Source organism: Chaetomium tenue (assembly GCF_020726465.1).
Source record: "Chaetomium tenue strain MPI-SDFR-AT-0079 chromosome Unknown F5144scaffold_3, whole genome shotgun sequence".
NCBI classification, from domain to species: Eukaryota; Fungi; Ascomycota; class Sordariomycetes; order Sordariales; family Chaetomiaceae; genus Chaetomium; species Chaetomium tenue.
In genome coordinates, this window is record NW_027117331.1 from 4500534 (window position 1) to 4519330 (window position 18797).

The 18797-nt window shown below is 56.4% G+C and overlaps 2 protein-coding genes across 2 annotated transcripts; both read left to right on the forward strand.

Annotated features, from left to right (window-relative positions):
• Positions 1 to 1238: 1238 nt before the first annotated feature.
• F5144DRAFT_209613 (acyl-CoA N-acyltransferase) lies at positions 1239 to 3183 on the forward strand. Its single transcript, XM_066783008.1, has 2 exons — positions 1239 to 1411; positions 1564 to 3183. The coding sequence occupies exon 2, from the start codon at positions 1566 to 1568 to the stop codon at positions 2814 to 2816; it is 1251 nt and encodes a 416-aa protein (XP_066645521.1). The 5' UTR covers positions 1239 to 1411; positions 1564 to 1565; the 3' UTR covers positions 2817 to 3183.
• A 217-nt stretch (positions 3184 to 3400) lies between these two features.
• Positions 3401 to 18628, forward strand: F5144DRAFT_510292 (uncharacterized protein). Its single transcript, XM_066786532.1, has 2 exons — positions 3401 to 3937; positions 4011 to 18628. The coding sequence occupies exons 1-2, from the start codon at positions 3554 to 3556 to the stop codon at positions 18393 to 18395; spliced, it is 14769 nt and encodes a 4922-aa protein (XP_066645522.1). The 5' UTR covers positions 3401 to 3553; the 3' UTR covers positions 18396 to 18628.
• Positions 18629 to 18797: the final 169 nt, after the last annotated feature.

Genomic DNA, 18797 nt, shown 5'->3' on the forward strand with positions numbered 1-18797 from the left:
TGGCTCTTCTACGCATGGCATGGTCGTAAGGGACCTAAGCCATGGACCGATACGGCCGCAATCCGGAATTTTGTTTAGACTTTGACTGTTGTTTCTTTTTTCCTTTCTGTCTGGCATGACTCAGGTTTAGACTTTTGCTATTTTTTTTTTCCCCCTTTTTGTCTGGCATGGTTGGGCGGGGATCGGGGCGCATGAGGTCTTTGCATACACCAGACTCAGGTTGTTTTTGGGGGGGTTTGGGGTGGTCAGCATGGATGGAGCCATTTTCTTTCTTGCATCAAGCCTGGACTTTTGCGGTGTTTTTGTTTCTGTTTTTTTTTTTTTTTTCTTTTGAGGGCAACAAGGCGGAAAATGGGACGGGTCGTCAATGTCCCACCAAAAAAATTCATTTCGGCAACGTCAATCTTATGCTGTGCTTAATTTGTGTGTTTTGCTGTTGTTGTTAGACAGCTATTGCCAGCCATGCCTTCCAACATTCGACTCGTCTTCGTGTCGGCGTTGATGTAGGTCTTGGCGACCTTGTCACTTGATGCTTGTTAGCGCCCGCGAAGAACATCTTTAAACCATCGTTTCAAGCAAAGGAAGCTGTCAACCCGCCTTGTCAGTAGAATCTTGGCTTCTCGTTGCGTTGACAAACCCGTGGTCGTAAAGCGGCGCGAGGGATAAGGCGATGGGCAAACTGAGATGGCGACACCGGAGGTTGCGACCGCCACGGCCGCCGGTGCCGTCTGTCAACCTTCCCCGGCCGCAGGCTTTGCTGCCCCTGTCGCAGTGCTGCAAGCTTGCCCTACTCGCCCTTATTGGCGGGTGAGCCGGACATTCCCGGTCCCCTCAGCCCCTGGTACCACTGGCCAAGGGACGATCCTTTGCGTCCGCCCCAACACACCCGAATGTAACGTGAAAATATTATCAGATTCCCCCTCTTGCCTTGCCTTGGCCTTTTTTTTTTTTTTTTTTCTTGATGTGGATCTTGGCCGGATGGGGGATGCGCACCTCGTTTTCCCTAATATGGACTGCAAAGTAACGCGCCCAGATCGATCTACCTCTCAGTTTCCCTGTTAGGGAACCGATGTGACCCCTCGGTATCCTGCGTGATGCGCGCTTGCAACATGGTTACTTCGTACTGTACTGTGTATGAGAAAAAGGCTTCTTACACAGTACATAGCAAGTACATTTATTAGCAAAACGGGGCCCTACCTTGATTCCGGTGTCGGGTATGGGCCTTACTCTACGTTCAGGATTCATCAGACAACTTGCGGAAACGTCATACACTGAAGTTTATCTAAGTAGTTGTTCTAAGGCTTTTGTCACATACCTTCGCCCCGGGTTATCCGCAAGACCTTGATATCCCTGGCTCTGTGAGAAGCCCACGTCATCTGTGATCTAATCAAGCGCGGGTTTACATTACCATGTAAGCGCATTCTCCATCTGATAATAATTGTTTCCTTAGGTTACTGTTACGTAGAGCTTGAGTAGTTGACTCGAAACTAATCCAACCAGAGATACTCCATTCGCATCCGGAAATGGGTCGTTTCGTTGCTGTTGACACACCACCCCACGAAGAGATGGCATTGCAAATACCAAGCACGACACGCTTCAAACTACCGGACGGTGAAACCGAAGTGTGGATTACTGGCACCAACAATGCTCCCGGGAAGGACTATGTCGTCGGATCTGGTGATGCAGCGCTGGCTCGGTGGACGAATGTTGGAACGCAAACTAGGCTATCCCTACCCATGGTCAACGACGACATTGCACAGTTCGGCGACGTTCTCCAGCTCGAGCTTGGGGGCTCACATGTACCAAGCTCTAGCCTGCCATTCGGGTCCGACAGCCCGAACCATGATCTCGCACTCGCATGGGCCTCGGTTTATGCCCTGTGGTTGCATCCCGACAACAGAGAAGTGGACGTAATTGCTGTCTCGGTGGAAAGCGAACGAGTGGGCGAGTACATGCAGTGCACCGGCCTGGGACAACTCTCACCATACTCACTGAGCGCAAGCACATCAAAACTCGAGGATAGCATCTACTGGCTCTCCAGGGAGACGTTCTGGCAGGGAGCCGGGGCACCAGACTCGCAGCATTGGCTCCGGGCCCGGCCTGAAGTGACCAGCTTCCCGGGGTTCAACGGGACGCTGGGTGTCTTCGCCAGCCAACTGGGATTCACGCGCAAGGGTAACGTCTGCACCGTCCACCCGGTCCGACCGCTCAAGCCCAAGCCCGGTACAGTCATCTACTCCCGCTTTATCGTCGAGCTCGGGCAACAGCTGCGGATCCTGCACATCGACGCAGAGAATCCGGCACACTTCGAGACATACGCGCGGTGGCAGAACTCGGACCGCGTCAACACGGCCTGGAAGGAGCGCGGACCGGACGAACACCACCGCGCGTACCTCGCGGCGCAGTTGGCAGATCCGCACAGCATGTCGTGTCTGTTCGAGTGGGACGGCGAGCTCGCGGGGTACACGGAGCTGGGGTGGGTGAAAGAGGACAACGCGGCGTGTTTCTTCAGTTCCAACTGCGGCATTGTTGTGGGGGAACACGACCAGAACTCGCACATCTTCGTCGGCGAGGAGCACCTCCGCGGCGGCAAGCGATACCAGGCCGTGGCGACGTCCATCAAGCACTGCTGCTTCCTGCGAGAGCCGCGGACGAAGCAAGTGATTGCGGAGCCGCAGTTCGATCTGGCTCACGTCCATATCCAGAACAAGTACCTGCCGCAGGAGAAGAAGAAGCGGTTCCACTTGCCACACAAGACGGCTGCGCTGTTTGCCCTGCAACGCGATCGCTTCTTCCAGGAGGCATATTTCGTGTAGGTAGATGGAACAAGGGGCCAAACAAATCTGCCTTGCTGTCGAGGACATCGCTCTTTCTGATAGATACATATATTAACTCCCTGCGTTATCGTTATCATTTGCCTCTTTAGTAAGCCAATGCAGCACAGTAGTTACAATATGGTTTAGTTAGGACCTTCTTTGTTTTAGTCGTGAACTTGTTTAGTTAGAGCCCGGCTTGTCACTAGTGCCGGCGGCGGCATCACCCGCGCCCCGCGAAGCCCACATCGTGTACCCGAATAGGGGCAGGGGTTGGTTTGAGAGGTGGGTTCAGGGACTCGGGTCGCCTCGGGAATTTGATGGCACGATGGAAACAATTGATAATCTTATCCGATCATCTGATTGTAGATCCCTCTTGGCGGACTGAAAGCGAGTGGCAGCGGTGAACTGGAAAATCCCTCATGTTGCCCCAAGCAGGGGTCACCGAGAAAGGGTGTGTCTTCAGAACTGAATGGAGTCTAGTTACATTATACGCACACGCCTGTGGGGTTTGCGGAGGAGTTCAATGTCCCACAGCCGGAGCGATCACGGCAGGTATTGTGGCATTATCTGATGGTGGTGGAATAGGGGACGTCCCAACAACCTGGAGTATGGACAATATTGGTCGGTAGTCACGACTCCCTTTCAAGATTTATGCAAGGTACATTGGTTACACTCAGAAATTTGCGGCAGCCAGAGTCAAGTCAACAACCACCTCGGCTCAGCGAGCTCACGACACCATGAACAACACACTACCGAAGCTACGGCCACCAATCACGCAGCTCCGGCCACTGCATTCCCTCCAACAGCCTTCGAATCAGGAGTCCGAACGACCAAGATTGAGGGAAGAAGGCTATCTTGAAAACGGCATTCACCTGGTGCACTGGTCCAGCCCCCTTGAACCCAAGCCTGATAAGGAGACAGCCATCAAAGCATTCGTGAGACTCGTGGGTCGCATAGTGGTCCTCGAAGTTGGAGAAGAATACTGTATCGAGGATGCCGAACGCGGCGGCTTCATATTGGCTCACTCCGCCGGCCAAGTTCACGAGGAAGCGGACTCTAGCTTCGTTGACTGCCCGGTTGGCCAGGACATCCCAACTGACTTTTCCATTGGCGAGGGCAAGGTATGTCTAGCAATATGGGCCACATTGGGAAGCCACAAAGTGCTGCAGATTCCGTGACTAACACACGATTCAGGTATTACAGCTTCATATCGATGCGGCAACCAGACAAGTGCGGCTGACCGCGCAGGCCAATGTTGTCCCCGTGGTAGCCCTCGAGGCTTTGGGTCGGATGCTAGACGACCTCATTGTCGGTCTACAGCAAGGTCAAAATGCACCTGTTGGATGGACAAAGCCTTCCGTGCTCAACCTTCCTCCCAAACCAAGGCCCCTCGATTTGTTTTCCGAAGAGCCGGCCTCCTCGGTGAACCAGAAACATGAGGATCCTAGGATTGAGGAGGCCAGGCAGGCGCTGCTCCATGGGTGGTTTGAGCAACGCGTGGCGGAAACCCCTGAAAGAATAGCCGTGGATTTCCTCGTCGATTTGGAGACCGGCAAGCGGACTCAGTATACCTACCAGAATATCGAAAATGCCGCCAACGCATTGGCAGCCGCGCTGGTTCTCACGCCTGCGAAGTCGCAATCCAGGACACAATCGTCCGTCAAGACTGTTGCTGCGTTGATGGGGCCTTGCCCTGAGCTTTATACCAGCTACCTAGCCGCTTTGAAGGCGGGAATGGCGTTTTGTCCCATTCCTGTGGACGCCCCAAGGGAGAGACAGGACGCGTTGATAGCAGATTTGAAGCCAGCTGCTCTTCTTGTGGTCGCACCACAGCAAGGACACTTGCCACAGTCGTCTTCATCCTTTACCCCTATTCCCAAGATCGACGTGGCTCCATATCTCGCATCATGCGACTCGAAATCAGAAAGACCACCGCTTTCAACATCACCAGCAATCGCCGAGACAGATGTGGCCTACATTCTGTACACGTCAGGAACTACGGGCACACCGAAAGGTGTAGCTGTCAGCCACATTTCCGCATCATGCACAATCTCCGCTTTGAGCAAACACTTCCGGCTTGTCCCACCAACTTCATCATCCAGCGAGCCCATTAGATGGTATCAGGGCGCGGCACCAACCTTCGACATCTCCCTATTCGAAATCTTCTGGACGCTCAGCACCGGCTCTACACTCTGCTGCGCCCCGCGCGAGTGCACTCTACAAGACATCGACAAAGTCCTGAGAGTCATGGAGGCCGACATGACCAATATCACGCCCAGCTTCGCCAGCCTCCTGGACCCGTCCTCGATCCGTGGCCTGATGGTCGGTGGCGAGACGCTGAACACCCGTCTACTACAAGACTTTGCTCGCCACAACCCCCCTGTGGGGGACACAAACGACGACCACGCGCAAAACAAACCCCACGGTATCTTCAACGGATACGGGCCCACGGAGACAGCCATCTACTGCATCGCCCAGGCCCACGTCCCTGCCACCCAACGAGGTTCCGTGATAGGAACGCCTCTCGCCACATGCGGCTGCCTCATCGTCAACGCGCAGACAACAAACACCCTAGAGCCCGTACCCATGGGCGCGGTGGGAGAGCTCGTCATCACCGGCCCACAGGTGAGCAACGTGGGCTATCTCAACCGGCCCGATGAGACAGCGGCCGCCTTTTTCGACGATGCGCGATGGGGGAGGGCGTACAGGACCGGTGACCGGGCCAGAGTTGTGTGGGGCCCGGATGACGAACCTTTGGTCGAGTTCCTGGGCAGAATGTCGGATGATCAGGTCAAGCTGAGCGGGAGACGCGTTGAGCTGGGCGAGGTCGAGAGTGTGTTAGCGAGCCGCGTGGACGGCATACGCGAGACGATGGCTTGTGTCTGGAAAGGGCAGTCGTCGGAGGCCGGCTCGGAGAGGGTCGTGAGTCTGGTCGTCCTGGAGCCCCGGGGGGGTTTGGACTTTGAGCTTGTCCACCAGAGGTGTCTCGAGGTGGCGCAACGGCACTTGCCGGACTACATGAGGCCCTTTAAGATCCTCCTGGTTGATGCCCTGCCAAGATCTGCCTCGGGCAAGCTCGATCGCAAACGAGCTTCTTTGTACGTGCGGGAGGTTCTGAAAGACAGCAGCGGGCCCGGGGGTATGGGGCTTGTGGAAGACGACACCCAGGACTCTGTCGGACGCCTGGATGACCCCAAAGATGCCATGCTAGAGAAAGAACTCATCGATATGGTATTCGAAATCCTCACCGATGGTAACTCCTCCGGTACCACGGTGACGATCACGGCCGCGACGCCACTTGGCCAGGCTGGCATGGACAGCCTCCGCGCAATGAGGCTTTTGCGCGACATACGGAAGCGATGGCCCAGCTCCGGATCAACAAATTATCAGCATGCGCGTCTGCAACCGCCACTGGCTTCTTTGCTTGACTCGGGAGCTAGCATCCGGTCTGTCTTCTTTCCCCCGCCCGTGGAAGTTGATACCCGGGCGAAACTGAACGGCGACATACGACATCAACTGGCCGACTTCTCTTCTAGATACGTCCCAGAGGCACTCGACAAGCTCAACCTGGCCAACCCGGCCGACATCGAGATGGTTCTGCCTACAACATGCACGCAGAGTCAGTTAGCCGTGAGCTTTGCGATGGATAGCAGCAACTACATTAGTCATTCTGTCCTGAAATTGCGATCGGATATCTCGATCGAGAGGCTAATAGAAGCCGTTGAGGGGGTCATCTCTGAACAGGCCATCTATCGCTGCGCGATCCTCCCATGTGACGATCCTTTGTCACCTTTCTCTCAGGTTATTTTGACGCCCGAAGCATGGCGTCGATTCGTCAATGACCAGAACCGAGTGGTGCACACCGGAGCATCAACAAGTCAACTCGCAGGAGACGTAAAGCCATGGCTTGACTTGGCCGAGGCGAACATTTCTCTCGACTCGCAGAGGTTGTACCATATCCAGATTATTGAGCCCGACGGCAATTCCGATCTTGATTTGGCTAGCGCTGGACTTCTGGTCATCAGCATGGCTCACTGCATTTGCGATGGGGCGTCACTTGAGGTGCTCATGAGCGATATATCAAGGCGGTATCGTGGCCTGGAACCTCTTCAACGACAGGGTATCTCCGACGCTGTGTTCGAGTGGGCGTCAAACAAGAACACTGACACCGACGAGCTCTGGCAAGAATCACTAAAAGGCTGGGAGTCCGAGGCTTTTGGTTCCCTCAGCGGCGATAATGTCAACCCATCCACTGCTGACACAAACCGCCGACATGGGATGGTCGAATACGCGAGTGACCTACCATGGCAGGTCCTCGAATGCAAGAGTAGGACTCTGGGCACATCCCCCTTGTCAATCTTGCAAGCGTCTTGGGCTCTTCTCCTGAACTTGTTCTCCGAGTCAGACACGGGAGACGTCGTGTTCGGAAGCATCATCTCGGGCCATGATATCTCTGCACACGCACCCACTTTCTCCGTCGTGCCCTGCCGGGTGGCCTTGCCCGAGGCCCAAACGATCAATGAGCTTGTGAGCAGTGTTGCAGCCCACTCGAGATTTGCACAGAGCTATCGGCACACGTCATTTGGCATCTTCAAAACACGACCATACAATACTGCGTTGGCTTTGCAAGCCTACATTCCGGCAGACTCGCCGTCTAAAGGCGGTATTAGGGAGATTGTTCCTACTCTCTGGACCGAAATCCAGAACCCGGCCATACGTTACGATTTCCCTGTTTTCGTCGAGATCTTTCCGACAAACCCCCATACCCAAAGCCGTAACGGGCAGACCGACAAGATGACGTTCAAGCTCACGTACAGCGAAGACGCCCTCTCAGAGTGTGCAGCAACCTGCATCGTGAAGCAATTTGGAGCACTGGTCGAAGTTATGCTTGATTCATCCCGAGACGACCCGGTTCAGGGGCTACCAGCACGTCTGCCCATGGACTTGCTCTCGGCAGAAGGGACGATCCCAATTCCCGCTGAAAACAAACAAAGGCATGTTCGAGCTGAGCTCCTGCACTCCCAATTTGAGGACCAGGCCACCTCAACCCCCGACCTCCTGGCCCTGAGCTTTTACATCTCGCTGGACTCACCTCCCATCGAGTTGACTTATGCGGCGCTTGATGCGAGAGCTAATGGCTTAGCAAACATCCTACGTGAGGAGAACGTCGACGTTATCCCGATCTGCTTGCAGCGGAGCGTCGAGCTCTATGTTGCCATCTTGGCTATCTTGAAAACTGGCTCGGCCTGGTGTCCCATCGACGAGACGTCACCGGTGCAGAGACGGACCTCGCTGATCGCCCGAACACAGAGCAAGTTGTTGCTGACCACCACGGAGTCATTGCACCTGGTAGAACCTTGCCTCTCACATCAGAGTCTGGAAGGCGTGCGGGTCATTCTTCTCGACAAGTACGCAGACCAGAAGTCGCCCGTGAGAGCTTCTCCCCGCGACGGCATCTTATCTTCCCAGAATCTCAGCGGGCAGGATCTGGCATATCTGCTGTGGACCTCGGGCACCACAGGTGAGCCAAAGGGCGTCATGATCCAACACAGCGCCGCGGCACAGGCCATGCGCGACTTACAGATCCGCGTTGAACACGACGAGAAGGCCGGGCAGGTACGGACGCTGCAGCTGTCAGCATACAGCTTTGACGTCTTTGTCCAAGATCTTTTCTACACCTGGGGAATTGCCGGCAGCGTCATCACCGGCACAAGAGAGCTGGTGTTGGGCACGTTTGTCGAATTCATCTGGAAGTCCTGCCCCACGCATGCCCACCTCACACCGTCCTTTGGCGCGAGCATCCACGTCGACGAGCTCAGGGGGTCAACTCTGCAATACGTCACCTTCATCGGCGAGAAGCTGACAGAAAGCGTCGCCGAAGCCTGGGCGGCCCCTGAGATCACCACCCGCGCGTACAACACCTACGGGCCGGCCGAGAACGCTGTCGTATCCACGATGCGGCGGTTCTACGGCAAGAGCAGAGACCGGGCCAAGGCTGCCAACGTTGGCTTCCCCCTGGGCCCCTGCACAGCTTACGTCGTCCGCGAGGTTGAGGTAGCGCAGACCAAGCAGAAGCGCTGGGAGCTTGTCCCGCGGTACGGAATCGGCGAGTTGGCTCTGGGGGGGGCGCAGGTGGCCAAGGGCTACCTCAGTAACGAGGCCAAGACGGCCAAGTCTTTCATCCAGGGCGTCCCCGGCATTGATGAGCGCATCTACCTGACAGGGGATGTGGCCCGTCTCAACGACCACGGCTTTGAGTTTCTCGGCCGGAACGACGACTTGGTCAAGATCACCGGCATTCGCATTGAGCTTAGTGAGATCAGCGCGGCATGTGCGAGCGTTAAGGACGAGCACGCGGCTGTTGAGCATGTTGAGACACTGCACCTCCCGCGCCCAGGGGCCGGGGACAGCAACAACAAAGTCATCGTCACCTTCGTTTCTGTCAAGAAAGACATTGTCGATGGAAGGCAGATAAGAACCCAAGTATTCCAGAGGGCTAGGGATCTACTGCCTGCATACATGGTTCCCGGCCACGTGGTTGTTTTAGACACTACGATGCCGAGGACTGCTTCCAACAAGGTCGACCGCAAAGCCCTGCAGGAAATCTACCAGAAGTCGGATCTCAAAGTCTTGGCTGGAAGAGAGGGCAACGACTCTGGACGGTCCCCAAGTGATGGCGGTGAAACGAAACCACAGTGGACCGAGGACCAACTTCCCATCCTTCGGATCATCGCCGAGGAGTTCAAGGTGGCAGTCGAGCCCCTGTCTCCCGGGGATAGCTTGGCTGGCCTTGGGTTCAGCTCTCTGCAAGTCACTAAGCTGGCGTGGTCGTTAAAGCGGCGGCTCGGGTGTGCGGTTGGGGTCCTCGCCCTCATGCGGTGTCAGTCTCTCGGCGAACTAGTCGAGGTCATCCTCAGCAAGCTGCCGGGCCAAAAAGTCATATCACAACCTCCCAACGGCACAGCACCAACAAAGCCGACTCCAGAGATATCATGGCTAGCTTCCGTCAAAGACGCGCTGACCAAAGAAATCCGTGGCGACATGAGACCACATGATACGTTGTACGTGGTGCCTGCGACCCCAATCCAGGAGTCACTTATCGCCGAAACGATGCTCGAGCCCCGGGCGTACTGGGCGCACCGTGTGTTTGACTTGGGCCACCTGGGAAAGGTTGATGGTGTCCGTTTAAAGGAGGCTTGGACGGAGGCTACCAGGAAATTCGACATACTTCGAACCATCTTCATTCCCCTAACACAGCTCGAGGTAGAACACACAGGAGAGAATACTGGTGTTGTGACATGGGCTCGGCAGCAAGGGATCCGGTCCACCATTCTTCAGCTGGTCCGTGGTGAGCCAACGGTCTTTTGGACTTGCCTATCCGGTGACGAAGATCGGGATCTGGCCAGGTGGGGCGAGAAGCTGCAGATGGAACTGGCGCCGACGACGACAGTCCGGCCCCCATGGTCCGTGACATTTGACGACAGAGATAGCAAGGTGATGTTGAGTATGCATCACGCCCTCTACGACAACGTGTCGGCAGAAATCCTCCTCGACACCATTGCGAAGCTCTACCAGGGGCAAGGAGGGAATGTCCATGGCGGTGATGTGCCGGTACCGCTGGCAAGGGGCATGGAGCTCGGTCTGTTGCCCACCCCTCACCAAAGAGACGAGGCCGCCTCTTTGTGGGACAGTCATCTAGCCAGCACTAGGGAGGCGGTGGGCGCCCTGAACGCTCCATTCCCCGACCTGACGCAGTCCCGGCAGAAACAACCACGGCGCATTCTCCTTTCAAGAAAGCCGATTTCTTCTTTCCTCCTCACATCTGGGTCTGCAGCTGCGCCCAAATCCCCTGATTTCCCAACATTGTTCAAGTCCGCGTTTGGGTGCGTCCTGTCATCATACTTGGAACTCAAGGCTGTTGTGCTGGGCCAGACCACCTCACAGAGGATTCTACACCCGGACCTCGCTCAGGTCATGGGCCCGGCGATGGCTACTCTTCCTGTGCTTGTTCGGGCCGATGCCCATTCGGCTCAGGAGCTCTGGAGTAGCATGGCTCGTGACTCCTCCAACCTCTCCCGGACCATGCATAACCTGCATCCTGTGGATATCAAAAGGATCCTCAACAAGGGCAGCGAAAACAACAACGCCCCCTTTCCTGGTTTCTTTGTCTACCACCCCGCCCCAGGAAGTGATGGCGATGCGGAAGGCAATATCGCCCAACAAATGTTCCGAGGAGAAGAGCAGGCATTATCGCTTAACGTGGAGCATCCACTCGCCTTGAATGTCTTCGAGCACGACGGTACTATGGAACTCACAGGCGACGGGAGCCGCATCTCTCAGGCCCAGCTGGATTTGATGCTGAGCCAAATCATCGACCAGGCCAAGGCCATGTTAGAGTTACCCCAATTGCCTCTCCATTTGCTGCCGAATGGAATGGACCGGGCCCTCGTGTCAATCAGTGGCAAAGCCGATACCGTTGAAGATATTAGTGCAGTTGACCCAACTGACAAGGTTTCTCAACATGCGTTGAAACACCCTGAATGGGTCGCGGTCGAGGAACTCACTCTCTCGCCATCAGACGAGGGCGATTGCAACGAAATAACCACCAGGTCAATGACATACGCCCAGCTGGACAGGCTCGCCAACGCCATCGCCTCGAGCCTAGCATCACACAAAGCCGATCTCCAACCCGATGATGTTGTTGCCTTGTATCTGAGCAGGGATATCAAGTCCCTCGCAGCAACCTTGGCCATCTTCCGGGCTGGTTACGTGTACCTTCCCGTAGACGAGGATTTGCCGCCAGCTAGGAAACAGCTTCTCATCCGCGACGCCAAAGCCAAGCTCATCATCGCCACCGAGGAGCTTGCTAGAGACCTGGAACTGAACCTGGACAATGATCCACCGGCCTTGCTGCTCCCAGATGGAGACAACGCCGTCGAGATGATGCTATCCTGGCCCGTGTCTCATCACCAAAGACACACCAAAGCCGGCCACGGCGGCTATCTTCTCTACACCTCCGGCTCCACCGGCCGCCCCAAGGGCGTACGCGTATCCAATAGCAACCTCCGCCACTTCATCAGCGCCTTCAGCGCGCGCCTAATCGAGTCCTCCCCCGCAACAGCCTCCCTCGGCGGCACCGGAAAGTACCTCAATCTCACATCCCGCGCCTTCGACCCCCACCTCACGCAGCTCTTTGTGCCCTGGCACCTGGGCTACAGTGTCGTCATTGGCGGGGACCGCACGGTCATGCTCGGCAGCCTGCAGCAGGTCATCAACGAGCGGAGCGTCACGCATTTTGGTTCCGTGCCTTCGGTGCTGACGCAGCTGGGCCTGCGGCCGGAGGATATGCCCTCGGTTCTGGCGGTGACGACCGGCGGGGAGAAGGCGTCGAGTGAGTTGCTGGATATGTGGACGAAGGGGGGGCAAGAGAAACTAGAAGGAGAACATTCAGGGGCTGTTCTCTTCAACTTCTACGGGCCAACCGAGGTGACCATTGGCTGTCTGGGGCATGCCGTGAACGCCCACTCCAACGCTCGCAATCTTGGTTTGCCGCTGCAGGGTCTCGAAGCATTCCTGCTGTGCCCCGGCACTGGCGAGGAACAAGTTATCGCCCGAAGAGGACAGCCGGGCGAGCTCTGCATCGCCGGGCCGCAGGTCTCCATGGGCTATCTCGACAGGCCGGATGAGAACGCCAAGAGCTTCCAGACGACCCTGTTGCTGGGAGGCGGACCCAGGAGAATGTACAGAACGGGCGACGTGATGAGGATGATGCACGACGACACACTGGAGTTCCTGGGCAGGGCGGACCAGCAGGCCAAGATCCGGGGGCAGAGGCTCGAGCTTGATGAGGTTGTGCACTTCCTGAGAAAAGCAGCGGTTGGTGAGGGTGACTTGGACTTTGCTGCCGCCGTTGTCGCCAGTGGGAATGGCGAGTCAAATCAGAAGCAGCAGCAGCTCTTCGGATTTATGGCCCGGAGAGCAAGGAATCCCCCCAAAGTGTGCACCAACGCTGAGGTCGAACTTCTCAAGGATCAGGGCCAGGAGTGGACAGCTTTGTTGGAGAGGATTGAACAGAAATGCGAGGCTGAACTCCCAGCCTTCATGGTGCCCACGATGCTTTCGGTTTCGAAGATCCCCTACCTGGCCGCGTCGGGGAAGGTCGATACTAAGCTCCTGGCCAAACTCGCAAATGACTTCTTCGCTTCCCAAACAGATCAGCAAGGCCCAGCTGTTTATGCGACTACCACTAGCCCAGGATCCATCTTGAATGACGGAGAATTGGCAGTCATAGCGGCTGTGGAAGAGGCCGTGGGGAACAAACTACACTCCGCCACTGCAACAAGCAGTATCCACCGCCTTGGTATTGACAGTCTCTCGGCTGTTCATCTGGTGTCGCTCTTGCGAAGACGAGGCTTCTCCAAACTCAAGATGGTCGACATCCTATCCTCCTCGTGCACAGTACGATCCATAGCTCGGTTGGCCGACCGGCGCCTGAACGGCAGCGCGCCGAGACATGGCGCATCCTCATCCACCCCGGCAGATCAACAGGCGCCAGAAATGACACAACGAGACGTCGAGGCGTTCAGTGCCGCAGATCTCGGCCCACTTCCCACGCAACTCAGCGAGTCCCAAATCGAAGCCGTCCTACCATGTCTGCCTCTACAATCCGCCCTCGTCGCTCGATCTCTGTCGTGGTGGCTCAGAGCCAAGAGTGCTGGCAATGGTGACGGGGATGAGGACAAAACACCCGTCGATGTTCCGTATGTGGCGCAGTTCCACTACCGTCTCTCTCGCGGCACGGACGCTGGCAGATGGAAGAAGGTGGCCGAGGAAGTCGTCGCATCCGAAGCCATGCTAAGAACATGTTTCGTTCAGCGAGAGCATGACGGTCAAATCTTCCAGGTCGTCCTCCGGCCCCCTCCTGTCTCGCCATTCAACTGTGAAGAGAATGCGGCTGGAATCGTGGCGGAGATGAGCACACGACCTCCCATTCGCTTCCGTATGCAAGAGATGGGGGATTCTGGCGAGACTATCGTTTCATTGAAGATACACCATGCGTTGTTTGATGGTGTGGCTATCGACCTGCTCAGAAAGAAGTTGGAGCAGGCCTATCACGAGCAACATCCCACAGAACCCCCTTGCAGCAACAGGAGCCTCGATGTGTTGCGAGGCATTTCTAGTTCCTGTTACCTCTCGGGTAAGCAATTGGAATCCACACGACGTTCGTGGCAAACGAAGTTGCGCGGTGTGCGGCAATGCCGTGTTGGGACTGAGAACAACAACAACAATGACTGCATGGTTCGTTCGACTCGCTGTCTTGACTACACCATTTCAGCGCTCAAATCCAAGCTGCGGGCCCCGTCGCAACAATCTGGTGCGCCAATTTCAATGTCTACTGCCTTCCAGCTGGCTACCGCACTCTGTCTAGCGCAACTTACCCGACAAACATCGGTCGTGTACGGCTTCGTCATGTCACTCCGCCCTCTCCTCGCCCACATCATCGACGGCACGGAAGAGTTCATTGGGCCATGCCTCAACACGCTCGTCCAAACCCTCAGCTTCCAAGGAACTGACGAGCCCCTGCCGGGGCTTGCTCAGCGAGTCCACGAAGCCCACGCCGCTGCCTGCCTGGGAACGTTGCCGTTCGCCAACGTGGAGCAGGTACAACGCTGGGCCGGATCCGAAGAGAGGCTGTTTGACAGTCTGCTGAGCATCAACCTTATCCCCGCTGATGATGCAACGGAGAATGGCGACAAGCCGGAACCGGGCCCGGGGCGCATGAGCGCTCTGCGGACCCAGAGCAAGAGCGACATGGCCTTGGCCATTGACGTCGACCTGCACGCGGACGGCAAGATTCTGTTGACACTGTCTTCAGCTGGTGCCCTAAACGAGACCCAGTTGGATGAGGTCGGCCGGTTGTTTGCAGAGGTTGTGTTTAGTGCTGCTGAGGAGAACGCACGAGTCGGACAGTTTCTGCCAGGGCAACAGTGGTGTGCGACAGAGGACGCTGTTGTTCCTAATGGTCATCACGCCCCGATCGATGTTGAGCCATCATCGGGTTTGGCGGATGAGGGATACCAACAGGCCCTGGCATCCGTACGCACAGCCGCCTGCCGCCTTCTCCGCCTGAAACCATCTGATATACCAGACAATGCGAAGGCAACTTCACTGTATCAGCTGGGTCTCGATTCAATCACTGTCATCCCATTCGTCAAGCTCATCAGCAAGTTGGAGAGTATCTGGCTCTCCCCTGACGCAGTGATCAGAGCTCGAACGATCCAAAACACCGCACGACTGGTCCAGGATATGAAGACCAAGCAGAGCACCAAACCCAACGGCAACACAACAAAACCTTCCACCAACACCAGAAACGACAAACCCGTCAACGGCATGAGCGACGAAGACTCATACGACGCGACCCTGCAGCGATTCGCCAAGGACCTCCTATTCGCGGCAACTCCCCTTCAAGAGAGCATGCTCAGCGCGTCGCTCGCCATCGCCGACAAAGCCTACACCTACACACACACCATCCAGCTCTCCGAGGAGGCCCTCGCAGCCGACACCCCCACCCTCGATACCTTCTTCGCCGCGGTCAGGGACACTGTGCAAGCGTGTGAGATCCTGAGGACGCGCTTCATCTTCACCCACGACGACGACGCCCCCTGGGTTGGTGTCGTCTCCCCGGCTGAGCAGAGCAATCTGGTCCACTGGGAGGTGGTGGAGGGGGGTCTTCCGGGCAGGGTGCAGCTGAGGATCCACCATGCGCTGTACGACGCGGCTTCGATAAGGGCGGTGTGGCGTATCCTGGGGGAGAACTACGCAAGACGTCTTCAAGGCCGTGACGAGATTGGTGGCCAGGAAGCTGTGCGGTCTCATCTGTTCCGGCCCTTTGCGAGGACCGTCGCCTTGGCACAGAGGGCTTCGGTGGCGTTCTGGGGAAAGCTGGTCCAGGGGTATAGCTACACGCCGCTGCATTTCCCGGACGGCTCTCTCCAGGCATCGTCTGCCTTCCACTTTGCCTTGAGCGAGCAGGAGCTGTCGTTTCTGCAGGCACGATGTAGGTCGCTAAGCGTGACGACCAAGGCGGCGCTTCAGCTGGCCTGGGTGAAGGTGCTGTGCGGGTCTCTGTACGGGCAAGCGGATGTCGTCTACGGCGAGGTCATCTCGACGGATGGTGGGTTTGACGGTCGCGCTGACGGTGACGCTGTCGTCGTCGGTCCTACCATCAACACGGTGCCGATGCGGGTCAAGTTAGCGGGAGACCGAGGAGCCCCCGTCAGCGTTGCAGAGGCGCTGGTCCGGGTGCAGCAACTGAACGACGACGCGAGAGGGCCGGTCGCAATGGGGTCGCTGAGGAAGATCCAGGCATTGTGGAGATCGTCAAGCCCGAACCGGGAACACCTCCCTGCGGCTCTTTTCCAGAGTTTGTTCGTCTTTGATGGCGTTGTTGACGCCGCAAGCACCGACAGCGACGGTTCAGCAAAGCCGCTGTTCAACAATGGAGCCCAAACTCAGACCCAGAGCGGGGAGGAAGAGTCCGATGATGGGCCGGCGTATGACGATACCCCTGTGATCGTCGGCTTCCGGGTCCAGAATGGCACCCTTCGCGGCAAGCTGAGAGCCAAGATGACTGGAGAGGACGTGGGAACACTTGGCAGTCGATTGGAAGCGGCATTGAGATGGATCCTCTCGTGCGAAGTGTCGGATCCCGCACTTGATATTGGTCATCTCGACATCTTGAGGAAGAAAGACTCAGATTTGGACAGCAGAGCCGCAGACAACAGGGTCAGTCATTCTGAGAGAAACGGCTCAAATTCAGCGATGGCCGCCGCTGTTTTGGATCTGGTCAAGAAAGTGCTCGGTACAAGATGCAGAGGCAAGGATATCGGGTACAACACTCGCCTGGTCAACATCGGCCTCGACTCGATTCTGGCCATTCGCCTATCAATGCTCCTGAGGAAGCAGATGGGCATCAACGTGAGCGTCTTTGACATCAGTAAAGGCGCCAACATTCATGACATAGTCGAGAAAGTCACCTTGACAAGGGAGGTCATGGTACAGAAACCGAGACAGCAGCCACTGGCCCAGGGTGAAGATGAGCTGAAGGACTTGGTGGCCAATGAACTCGGGCTACCAAAAGACCAGATCATGTCTGTCCTGCCGGTATTGCCAGGTCAGCGCGTGCACTTGGAGCAGTGGTTGCATAACGGAAAGAGGTTCTTTGCACCCCCATGGGTGTACCGTGTTGTTGGTGGTTCCCTCGATGCGAAGAATGTGGCAAGCTGCTGGGCTGATCTCTGCCGCGTTCACGGGGCTCTCCGGACAACATTCGTATGGGCAGGGAAAGCGACAGGCGTGGTCCAAGTGACTTTGGGCGAGCAATGGACTGGAGAAGACCGCTTCTCAGTTCTCCAGGGCACTTCAAAACCCATCGAAACCTTAATCGACGAGCACGTGGAAGAGGGAAACCCAAGGCCATCCGACTTGAGGGTTCCCCCGGTTAGCCTTTCGTTCCTGGAAGCTTCAGACGGGCAGGCAGTCGTGCTCCGAGTCCATCACGCATTGTACGACGCATGGAGTATCAAGATGATCGTGAAGGACCTCAACGAGCTCCTCTCCCTTGGCAAAACCCTGGACACTCGTGCGCCCTTCGAGGAAGTGATCCGGCAAATCCGGGATTTCAGACAGCCCGATACCGAAGATTTGTATTGGAAGCACCATCTGTCACACGCCCAAGATACAGTGCTACGTGGAAGAGCCCAGACCGAGAGTGACGAACCGGCATCCACACATGACGATTCTCCGCTCGGCTCTCACTTCAAAGCCAGTTATCCTGCCGTCGTCCCACAAAACACTATCAGAGCATTCTGGCAGACCGAGAATGGTGCACGAATCTCGGCCGCCATCGTGCTTGCTTACGCCAGGACTTTGGGACACTTCACGCAACGTTCTCGGCCCACGTTCGGTCTGAACCACGCCTCGCGCTCGCTTTCCTCGGTAGACGGGGCGCAGACGCTCGACCTGACCGCAGCGAGTGTCCCAACTCTGACCGTGACGCCGTTTTGCATAGACCTGGGGAGCAGCAATCAACGCTCCGGTGCTTCATCTTCTTTCGTGGAGGGGCAGGGGCAGCTGTTGGACTTTGTGCAAGACCATCTGGCACAACTCAGCAGATTCGCGCAGTCAGACGGTTGGCAACGATATCGCCCAAGGTTCAATGCTTATCTCAACATCGTCAGCGCCCAAGACAACACCGCAGCGTTTGAGGACGAGGATGACAAGAGCGCGGGGGAGGTAGTACTCCGCAGGCATCGGCTCGGTGAGCCCCTTGCTTCGGATTATTTTACCGTCACGGCACCGTCATCATCCATGGTTTCTACCATTGAAGGGCTCGACACGGGTCACTTGTGCCCACATCAACTGTTCTTCAATGTCATCGTCCGTCAGGGCCAGGATGTTAGCGTGGCAGTCAGTGGCGATGAAAGGTTGTGCGGCGGGGGGCTTGCGATGGCCACACAGCTGGTGTCATTTTTTGCATCTGAACTGATCAAAATAATGGAGGGCGCATGTACCAACTAGGGGTTTGGGGATTGATCGGGGCCTGTGAACGGAACGATGGACGGACGAGGTAGAGGATGGAGACCATGGGATGGCAAAGATAAAAAGAATATTAACTAGTCAAACTATAGATCTTATAACCTCCGAAGTATCTCTTATATTTATGTTATATAATATATAGGAAGGAAAACCGAAAGCACGAAAGAAGCAACAAAACGCCTGAAACTACCACCAGTCGATCGAGCTCAGAAAGCTCTAACCGCCGACGGTAGTTTCCCCGTTGCGGGATCTGTCGCGCCTCGTCGCGATGGCTCGCAAAGGAAAGGGCAAGACCGCGCCCGGGGCTGGGAAAAATGCTGCACGGGGGGAGCCTGCCCCACCTACTGGAGGAGCCGAACCAATCACAACGAAGGACAGCGACGA